We start from the raw sequence: 11,601 nt of genomic DNA on the forward strand, positions 1-11,601 counted from the left end.
AGAATGGAAGGTAGCTTTAATATTTTAACAACCACTTTCTTAGTAGTATGTTCAAAATTTTGGTAAACATAAACACAGGAACTTTAATACATAATAAAATTCAGATTTACTGGATAAAAGTTAACCCAAATATAAAGTACATATTCAAGACCACTTTCTATAAATGTCAAGGTATTGTTCCTTGCTCATACTGACAGGTCAGTTGTAAGTATAACATTGGACAGATATTTACAAAAGCATTTCTTCCCTATTTGAACACCACTTATCTGCAGATGAAGAAAGAAGAAAATTTAGGTCAAAGAGAATTATAACCTAACTGATCAGCAATGCTATTTATCTAATGTAGGTATTATCTTTTCAAAATGAAAAGGGCTTAAATCTCAACATCCCGAACTGCAAATGTCATGATCTCTTAGCAACAATATTCAAGAGGAAATGTTCCAAAAAACCTTTAAAAGAGAACTCAATTGTGCGGAGTGGCCAGTGAGAATTGCTATGTTTATTTAATCTAGGGGACAATATTAAACAGCTTCAAATAGTATTTAATAAATAGAATTTAGCTAAAATTTTTTCTTTGCTCTTGTTTTTGCCAAAGCATCTCACAAGATTTTGTAAATAGTGAGAATTATTAGCAACTTCACCTAACATATATATATTCCTTACATTGATATTAGGTGCCTCAGAAATGAGCTTCAAGAAAGAAAACAAACAAACAAAATGAAAACAAAAACAGATATGTGGTCTCAAAAAGGCCTTGAAACAAATACAGAAACTAAATCATTTGGTAACTGATTCTGAAAACTGCTTTATTTCAAAGAGCAACTTTACAAGATCACATTTTATTCAAGTCAAGAACAATTGTGGATTCAAATTACAGAAATCTACAAAAAGATCACTTTTAAACAGACAGTACCTTCTTCTTTTACCCCCCGTACTTAAAGGAGGCTTGGGTGTTCTTGTTGAAACAATCTGACAGTGCACAGTTCCGAGGAGCAGCATCAGCCATACTGGCCCAATCACTTCCGTCAGAGGTATGTTATGTGGGCTAGAAGCGGAACAGAATAACACTATTGCGGCAACTACAAAAGGGAAAGAAAATATGTTTAATTATAGATCCGACAGTCACTTCTTCTAAACTTTAAAAATCGTCTTAACACTGCTTCTTGCAAGATCATTTTTCTAAAATCAAATGAGTTTAAATGTTACTCCAGACAAGCTCTTTCAGACTATCTTATTGGTTGCCACTGGCTAACCACACTGTTCAGTAATAAATTCTTGGAACAAGACAACACTGAACAGTCTCTAAAGTACACACCTTAATACTACAATGAAAACCAGATGCATATGAATCTAAGGCCACCCTTGGTAAGATCCCAGACAATCAGCAGAACCACACTAACCTCAAGTGCACTTATTTCTTTGTTTAACAAACAAGAAAGTCTATGATAAGTAGATAATAAAGCTATAAAAAGCTTCCTTTCAACAGAGGTCTATCTACTCAGAATTAATAACATAAATTTACTTGGGCATATTTTTCAGGGAAACCACTAAACACCCATTAATGCTAACTGTTATCGCATGAAGAAGAAAAAAAATTTTTTTTTGCCTGCTCAGGATCCCTTAGGCTTTGTAGACATAAACTCTCAATATTTTGGGAATCTACCTCCTTTATCTGTCAATCAAATGGTCTTATTTCTCCCACCTCAGGGATAGACATATAATCTAGGCTTGCCACAGCCTTAACTCTGGGCACAGTAATTAATAAAAAGATGGGCATGTGACCCAAGCAGGGCCAATCAGAATCTTTTTTCCAGGATTAACAGAGGCGCTTGAAGAAGCCCTTCTCTAGCTCACAAACACTACAGACTATGGAAATATGAAACTGCCAAGGGCACCTCAGCCACTACTCAGAAAAAGTTTTCCTAAGACTGAGACCAGCATGAGGAAAGCAGAGTTGAAAGCATAAAAAGTGAAGACATCATCTGAGCCTCCAGATCTAGCAATGCTTGAATCAAGGGCCTAGGAGTACCTAATTCTGTTGAGACAATTGGAGAATTGTAGTATTAAAAGATTTTTGTTCATTTTGTTAGGTGTGAGCATTGTAATGTGACTGAGTAATATATATATTTGAAGAGATGCATACTGATACATTCAGGGGTAAAATATCATGATGTATATAATATACTTTAACAAAACATTAAACAAATATGCCAAAATGTTAAAAACTACTTAATCAAATAGATGGACACATAAGTGTTTAGGCTGACTATGTAACTGATCAGGACTCTTTTGAGAGTAAGATGAGAGCTGTTAATAAAAGCATGAGGACAACACATAAGCTTGGATAGTTGGACAGTCCCAGGCAGATTGGAATATATGGTCAGTTTGGTTACTGCACAAGTCTATCTAGTTTCCTGGGTCTTTTTATTTTTAAAAAACTTTAAAGATAAGCAACACAAATTAAAACAACAAAAAAAAAACATTTTGCAAAAGCTAGTTTGTATTTGGTTTCTGCCACCTGCAAATGAAAGAATCCTGGTCTAGCACACTAAGATTTAAGGTTGAAACATCATTTTATCTTCTAATATGTTTAAGAAGTATCATAAAACAAATTTCAGCTTTATATTCTCCTGAGTAACAAAAGTTTCTTTAAAAAGAAAAAGACTAATTTTTTAAAATGCCAATCATCTTTATGAATCCTGAAATTTAACTCAAATTCTCTGTTTTATAACAGAGTCTGCAATTTGGAACAATATAGAGTTTTTGTTGTTTTTAATATGAACTCTAACGTGACCTTAATCAAATTCCTTAACTTTTTTGAGCCTTAGTTTATTCTTCTGTACAAAAAAAAAAAAAAAAAGTAATAGGTACATAGGTTTCAACTGGGGTAATACATGTAAAACACTTTGAAAAGTTCCTTACATATAGTAAATGTGTACCTAACATTGGTAAATGGTACTTTATTAGCTATCATTAACTTAACTATCTTTTAATAGGAGTGGGATGCAAATAACTGCTTAAGAGGTTCAGAATTTTAGGCACAAAGAAGAACATTTTAAAGAATTTCAGATTTGATATAACCTCTTATTGGTTATTTAACTGTACTCTTTCAGCCCTATGACCACCATTCCCTGTAATACTAGGGCTGGGTACCTAAAAACTGTATTTTCTATCTCAACAAGAGGCTGTGAAATTCTGCCAACAAGAAGCACTAGAAAAGGGGAGAGGAAAGTCACTTTATTACTGTCTTTTTTTTCCTTCTTTCTCCTTGCTATGTTTCTCAAAGTGGTCATGTCCCTTCCATGGCCTCAGCTCCTGAGGCAGTGGTTCTGGTATCATCTTTTGTTCCCTCCTTGAGTTAAGAGTTAGAAGATATTAGGAGAAACTGTCCACATCTCTAAGTTACACTTATTGATCATTCAATGAAGTCCTGTGAACTAGACAGTACTGTTGAAGATTTCTGCTAGACGATACTTCTAGGGATTTCTCCAAGAGATCAACTAAGACAAAATGTTATTTTTCAGGCACAAGTAGTTCAAAGGCAGGGTTTTATATATTGGCCAAGCAGAACTCTAGAGACAATCATGAGGAATATAAAATTTCTAAAGTTCAATTTTTAGATATGTCAATCTTGAGGATTTAGTGGCAGGTGTTAGGCACTGAGAGTAGAAAGACAAGACATAGTCTATGTTTCCTACCCCTCCTCAGTTTAGGGTGGACATATAAAGAAACAATGAAAATACTTATTGTATTGCATATTCCCACCCTCCAAATTCCTATGTTGAAGCCCTAACCCCCCAATGTGACTGTGTGTACAGATAAAGCATACAGATAAAGCTTATAAGGATGTAAGAAGGTTGAATGAAGTCATAAGGGTGGGGCTTTAATCCAATTGGACCAATGTTCTTATAAGAAGAGATACCACTTACACACAGAAGAAAGGTCAGGTGAGGACACAGTCAGAAGGCAGTCGTCTACAAGTCAGAAAGAGAAACCTCACTAAACCCCAACCCTGATGGCAACTAATCTTGGACTTCCAGTCTCCAGAACTGTGAGAAAATAAATTTCTGTTGTTAAAGACACCCAGTCTGAGGTATTTTGTTACGGCAGCCCAAGCAGACTAATAGAATACCTAGGATAAATGCCATAATATACATAAGAAAGATATGCAACTAAATTAGGAGGTTATGAAAGGCTTCTAAAAGGAGGTGATGTCTGATGCCTAATCTAACTTTAAGAGAACAAACAGAAGTTGACAAGGTAAATAAAAGGGCAAAGGACTATCTAGGCAAAGAGTTCCATGTCCAAAGACATACGAGCACCCCCTCCCCCTCAAAATAACTAAATAAAAGCAATGTTTAAGAAACAGCAGAGTTAATTTAGTAAAGTCAAAGTTGAGAGAGAGATATAACAAGGATCTGGCTGAAAATTTGACTTATATCTTAAAGTCAATAACTAGGAAACAATTTAGTCCTTAAGTGGCTCGTTTGAATTTGTAATTTTAAAGGTCTATGGCCATGTCACCCAGAATGCGCCCGGTCTAGTCTGACCTCAGAAGCTAAGCAGGGTTGGGCCTGGTTAGCACTTGGATGGGAGACCACCTAGGAATACCAGATGCTGTAGGCATTAAAAAAATAATAATAAAAATAAAAATAAATAAAAGGTAAATGGACAGAAAGTACAAGATATAAGAGGGCTCTTGGCAGTAATCTAGACAAGAAATGGTATAAGCAAAAAGTAGGGATGGAGCTGAGAATATAAAGTTGAGATAATTAAAAGACATGTCATTGAAGTAAAAAAAAAAAAGTAAGTGAATTTCAGACACAATTTGTGAACTTCTAGTTACAATGGAAACATATTTTCTTCAAAAACTAGAAAGCAACAGTGGTTACAATCAATGGTACTGATTATTACTCTAATAAGCAACTATTTCTGACTTAGAACAGTTTTCTCCTTAGGTAAGCTAGAAAGCATTACAAGATAAATATACTTAGATTAAGCTCTCTTAAATCCTTTTGAGAGCAAAGCAAACACAAGAAAGTAAATCAATAAAAATTAAGATAAAAATACATTTAGAAGAACTATCATAAAATGTAATGCATTACTTAGCAACAACAAAGGTCAACTTCTTGAAAGCAATTATAAGTTGTATGAAAATCCTTGGAAATGTTATTAACTTAATTGTAGGCATTCTAGAAATTTATCATAAGAAAATAATTCAAAATATAAAAATACTCCACAAAACTAATATGTTCACTTCAGGATTAATTATAATAGCAAAGGACAGCAAAAAGCTTAAACGCCCGATATTGATGTAGGATAGGATATTTTCCAATAACTGAAAATAATATATTTGGTGACAGAAGGAAATCTATCACTGGGTAGTGAACACACAACACAATATATATACAACCTACAGTTGAATTGTATACTTGAAACTTATTGGTTGTTTTTTTTTTAATTAAGTTTATTGGGGTAACATTGGTTAATACAACTATATAATTTTCAGGTGTACATTATAATTTAATGTCTATATATTCTATTGTGTGTTTACCATCCAAAGTACAGTTTCCTTCAGCTACCATATATTTGATCCCCTGAAACTTACTGGATTTTGTTGATCAATGTCACTGCAATAATTTTTAATAAAAAATAAATCAGTTACTGCAAAAATATATATATTTATAAAGACTGACTGATACTTGTTATGACATAAGGCAAGAAAAATACAATTGTTTATACAGAATAATCTCAACTATATTAAAAATGTTACAAAGTAAACTAAAAGGCAAGATTATGGGTGGGTTTTTTTCTTTAGTGTTTTCCTACATTTTGCAAATTTTGTGCAATGAATGTGTGTAATATCTTCAATTAGAAAAACACAGTCTATTAACAACAATCACAAAATGTTCATAGTTTACTCACTCCCTTTTATGTACATAAGATATAACCTGGCTTAAAGGAAATAACTTTACCTAAATAAAGGTATGTAGTTTTTATTATATTTTCATTTACTTAAAAGAAATTATCTTTTACTTAGCGTTTGTTGATAAAACATATTTAAATAATCATTCAGAATTACAATCTTGTTTTTAAAAAAGACATTAAAAAAACTGAAAGAGTACCAACTAAATTAAGATCATTGCTTTGTTAGATATTTCTGAAGATATTCTTTATGCTATCATACTAACTCAGGTGCTTTGAAAATAATTTTTTTAATTGAAATAAAACAATTTCTCCCACACATTTTATAAATATAAGACAATACTGAAATGTCAGTTCTAGTCAGGAATTTTAAGTTACCACTTTAACCTCTGAAACTAATATAATATTGCATGTTGATTATCATTTTAAAATAAAAATTAAAAAATATTACCACTTTTTTTTATAACCAAGCCTTATTGAATGTGAATGGGTTCTTCAATATTACAAACACTTTAGAGTGTTGTATATTATGCATTGTACACTGCTGCTATGACTTGCTTTAGAATGCTGCTGTGTTGGGAAGCAGTCTAACAGAGTTAAGAGCATGCGGCTCTAGGTCAGGTGGCTTAGACTTGAACCTGGGCTCTACCATACTTGGTGATTATGTGACTTTGGGTCCTCAGTTCCTTCAAGGTCTCAAGTCTATAAGCTAGGCATAATAACAGTACCTATACTGGGTTGTTGTGAGAATTAAATAAAAATCTGTGAGAAACACAACAGTTCATGGTATGTAGAATTTCAATACAGAATGATGACAATCTCAGATCACAGTGGTTAAAAGAAAAAATAAACCATAGCTGAGGCAGGAAAAATGAACCTGTATTAAAAAAAGACTGGTGAGGTACATATATGTGGAGGGTATATTTTGAAGAGACGTTTTAATTTTTACAAATTCTCTTAATTTGTATTTTTCTTTAGCCATCTACAGATTCAAATTTTTATTAAAATATATTGAAAAATAACTGCTGTTTTCTCAAACATTTTTAATATCAAACCAGTCTTATTAAATATTACAATAATGGTAGATCTTCATACATGGTAGTACTATACATTTTTTATAAAGCCTTAGTAACACTAAAAATATAATATTCTGAAAGTTAAAAGCAAAATATATTTCTATTACTTAATTATACCTTGAAGAAGATAAAGGACAAGAAGCCAGAAAAAGATGACTTTTGATGTTACTTGTAACCACCACCGGAAGAAAAAGGGGAAAAATACAACTCGAACAATTCCCTTTCTAGTCAGAGAAGTCCAAGGACTTTCAGGTTTTGCCTTAGCAAATGCAGACCCTGAGAAAAGTAAAATAAAATGACAGAGTACATTTATTATTCTTTAATTTCCTTAGAGAAAAGATTTCAACATTTGAAGAAAAACAAAACATGTACAATTTTATTTTGTACTATACTATGAATAAGAAATGTCCAATTTCAGGTAGTAGACACTTCTGAAGACATTCTTCATGCTATCATATTACCTTGGGTACTTTGAAAAAAATTTTTTAATTGAAATAACAGAATTTCTCCCACGCACACATTTTATAAATATAAGGCAATATTCAAATGTCAGTTCCAATTAGGAATTTTAAATTACCACTTTAACTCCTGAAACTATTATAATTATTGCATGTCAACTATCATTTAAAAATATTTTTTAAAATATTATTACTTTAATTTTTATAACCAAACCTTACAGTTTGCTAAGCAAACACAAGCTGTTTTTCTTTTGTACTTATTTCTTGGAATGATCTTTAGTGGGAGAAAAACTAGTTAATGGTATCTAAATGCTTCCATTCTTTCCTATACAGTTCCTGCCTTCGTTTAGGTTCACATTGTTTTTTTTCTATAAACATATGTATCTAACCCATTTGGAATTCTGTTTCTTCAAGGTCAATTTCTAATTGCACTAAGCATTTATTTATCCAAGGCTCACCTCTTACAAGATCAACATCTATGAGGTCTGGTTTCACATGCGCTGTTTTCTTTGGTTTATTCCTTAAACCCTATAATATATTAAAAGTAGTATTGGTAAGAGAGTAGATCTTGAAAGTCCTCATAGCAAGAAAAAAAAACATTTTTTATAACTACGTATGGAGACAAATGTTAACTAGACTCATTGTGGGGATCATTTCTCAATATATACAAATATCGAATTGTTATATTGTACACCTTAAACTAATATAATGTCTATTAAACCTTAATAAAAAAGTAGTATTGGAATTCTATATATAAATCCAGAAGAGCAGAAAAGAATCAACTTCTAAAGATTTCAATTAAAAAAAAAAAACCTTCAAGTAACAGTGGACAAAAATGTAACACGTTATATATTTGCTGTAAATGGAACATAACTTATTACATAATTGTAATAAATTTTATTACTTTTCAAAAAGATAAATTTAGGAATGTGTGTAACATATGATACCTGTTTATTACTAAAGGTAAAATCCTAAAACAAAGACTACTGCTACCAATCAATTTGGATGTATAAGGTGAGATGGTCCAGGAGACTATGTTGGCCCCAGATATGCATAGGAGAGTGTTGAGGCTGGCTGAGAGTGCAGTGGCTCTGAAGGGCCCTCAAAGTGTGATGCTGAAGGCATTGCTACAGAAAGCAGTAGACCACAGAGCTGAGGACAGAGAGGGATGCAGACTTCCCAGCAGATGTCAGTATGTAGGGGTGATATCAGCTGAGACCCAGAAAGGATGATGCATATCATAGGGTTGCCACTATGTTCACATGCCAACCACTAACCAGACAACAATGCCACCTAATCACCTCAGAACTTAGATGCCATGCGCAGGAGGTGGAAGAGGGGGAAAAGCAGGAATTGTGAACTGAATTAGTCTAAACTCGGAATTACTAAGTTTCTGCCATTAGAATGGGAGTAGGCGTGAAGATCAAAATCATTGAAAAAAACTATAAAATAAATTAAACACACTTTGTAATTTAAGAGTAGGATGTTAAGAATTGGAAGAGTTTAGGCTTAACTCCCGAGGAGCCAAGTGCTAAGAGATAACACAGTGGTTAGATGATTTATTATTCATTCAATTAACCAAGTAATTATGCAGTGCTTCATGTGGTCCTAATCCCAGTGACAATGACCACCCTAAGTAAAAATCTCACTAAGCACTGTCTGCATTTAAAACAAAGAGGACACCATCTGAGTTCGGAATTAACTGAAATGTTTAAACCAAAAATGTACCCTAAAATCAAGATGCCATTAACCTTTGAACTCATGCAAATATTCTGTCCAACTGAAGTTACAAACAACCCAGAGATATAAAAACAAAAAAGAAAGAGTCAGGGTTGAAGATACAGCCATGATAATTTTCTATTCAGTTGATCCTCATACTCATAGATTCTATATATGCAAATTTACCCACTCACTAAAACTTATTTGTACTCCAAAATCAGTACTCGTAGTGCTTCTGCCATCATTTGCAGATATGTGCAGTGGCCGTGGCAAAAAATTTAAATCACCCAATGTGCATGTTCCCAGCTGAGGTCAAACAAGGCAATGCTCCACTTTCTTGTCTCAGCTCTCATATTGTAAGTATCCTTTTCACAGTCTATTCAGTGCCATGACTTTTTTTTCCATTTTTTGTGCTTTTTGTTTGTAATTCTGTTGTTTAAAATGGCCCCAGAGCATAGTGCTGAAGTGCCATCTAGCACTTCTAAATGCAAGAAGGTTGTGATATGCCTCTGAGGAAATGAGTGTTAGATAAGCTCTGTTCAGGCATGAGTCATCGTGTTGTTGGCCATGAGTTCAATGTCAGTGAATCAACAACACATATTAAATAAGGGGACTTTCAAAAGAAACATACATAAAACAAGGCTAAGTATTGATCAGCTGACAAAAGGGTTGTGACTAGAGGCTTGCATGAATTTAACTCTGTATTTCCCCTAAAAGCAATGGTCACTATTCATTAATTCAGAGTTCAAGATGACTTTACAGAACATAACTACTGAGAATAATGAGAATCGACTATATCTGTATTTCATTTCTCATTTTAATGTCATGATAGAGTGGCTGATAGACTATAAATCATTCCTGATATTTTGCCAATTAGAAAGGTAATTTAATTCAAATAATACATACATTTAAACAAAATTTCATTAATAAAGCACTACTTAGATTTGGTATGAAGTGTATTATGAGATTTTTACCTTTATAAGTGCCAACAAATTTGAAAACAGTAACATATTTTATTTACTTGTCTTTTATATGTTCTTTTAAAGATAATTTTAAAATAACCTTCTTGCTAATATTTTACGACAAATCTAAAATTTAATTTACTGCTGTATACCTAAAATTTTAATCAAGATTGCTTTAAGAACTTAAAGACCTCACTAGAGAAATAGTAAATTATCTTGTTTTTCACCAGGCTCATTCTCTTGACCATTTTGTATGTGGCTCATTTCCTATATACATTTCATTAAAATATTTATTTACAGCAAATTGCAATGTTTGATAAAACTTCCCTTTCAAAGTAGCCTATCAAAATATTTGAAGGTTTAAAAAAAATAATTGCCAGTTTTGATAAAACTTTCCTTTCAAGGTAACCTATCAAAATATTTGAGGGTTAAAAAAAAGCCAAAAATATTAGAAATGAAAAAATTTTTAAAAAGAAATCTAACACTAATGATTTTATTCACAAAAATAAAAAATATTAGCACCAAGACGTGGGCATTCATAAAATCTGATTTTAATTAAGTAGATATTTTAAGTTGGAAAATTTTTAATTCGTTTAGAGTAAACTACATTTGCACAAAATAGCATAGCTTTCAGTACTAACTATGGAACTTTAAAAAATTTTACATGGGAGAAATAGACTTTAGTTGGTGAGCATACACAGACATTCAATTATGTTGTACACCTGAAACTTATATAATGTTATTAACCAACATTATCTCAATAAATAAAAAAGAAAATATAACAAAAAGTTTGCGTGAACAAAAAAAGAACACTAAGTTAATTTAAAAACATGATTTTAAAAATAACTCATTTAACTAGAATATAGAAACAATCATTAATAAAAGTCAGCGATGAAAAGGAGAAATTACAACAGATGCAGAAATACAAAGGATCATGCAAGAGTACTATGAAAAAGTATATAACACCAAATTCAATAACCTAGAAGAAATGGATCAGTACTTCAGAAAACATAACCTTCCTAGACTGAATCAAGAAGATTTGAAATATCTAATTAGACCGATCAGCGGTATGGAAATTGAAACAATTTCAGTTTCAATGGCTTCACCAGTGAATTCTACCAAACATTCAAAGAAGATCTAATACCTCTTCTCAAACTCTTCCAAAAATTCGAAGAGGCAATATTTTCCAACTAATTTTATGAGGCCAATATTACCCTGATATCAAAACCTGGTAAAGATAACACAACAAAAGAAAACTACAGACCAATATCTTATAAACACAGATGCAGAAATCCTAAATAAGATACTAGCGGATCTAATACCTTCTCAAACTCTTCCAAAAATTCGAAGAGGCAATATTTTCCAACTAATTTTATGAGGCCAATATTACCCTGATATCAAAACCTGGTAAAGATAACACAACAAAAGAAAACTACAGACCAATATCTTATATACACAGAG

General features: G+C 32.2%; 1 protein-coding gene and 1 pseudogene across 7 annotated transcripts in view; one reads left to right on the forward strand and one right to left on the reverse strand.

The window, feature by feature from the left end:
• PHTF2 (putative homeodomain transcription factor 2) overlaps positions 1 to 11,601 on the reverse strand; it is a 122,088-nt gene that overhangs the window by 38,889 nt on the left and 71,598 nt on the right. For 5 of the 7 annotated variants that reach the window (XM_006925743.3, XM_006925744.3, XM_025042171.1 and 2 more), the window contains exons 4-6: positions 7,918 to 7,987; positions 7,119 to 7,277; positions 914 to 1,079 (exon numbers count right to left, since the gene is read on the reverse strand). In XM_006925743.3, the coding sequence (XP_006925805.1) occupies positions 914 to 1,079; positions 7,119 to 7,277; positions 7,918 to 7,987 (395 nt within the window). The remainder of the gene's footprint in view (positions 1 to 913; positions 1,080 to 7,118; positions 7,278 to 7,917; positions 7,988 to 11,601) is intronic. The other 2 variants (XM_025042174.1, XM_025042173.1) reach the window with 1 other exon arrangement.
• On the forward strand, positions 4,508 to 4,626 carry LOC112474022 (annotated as a pseudogene).

This window comes from Pteropus alecto, unplaced genomic scaffold, assembly GCF_000325575.1.
Source record: "Pteropus alecto unplaced genomic scaffold, ASM32557v1 scaffold69, whole genome shotgun sequence".
Taxonomy (NCBI): domain Eukaryota; kingdom Metazoa; phylum Chordata; class Mammalia; order Chiroptera; family Pteropodidae; genus Pteropus; species Pteropus alecto.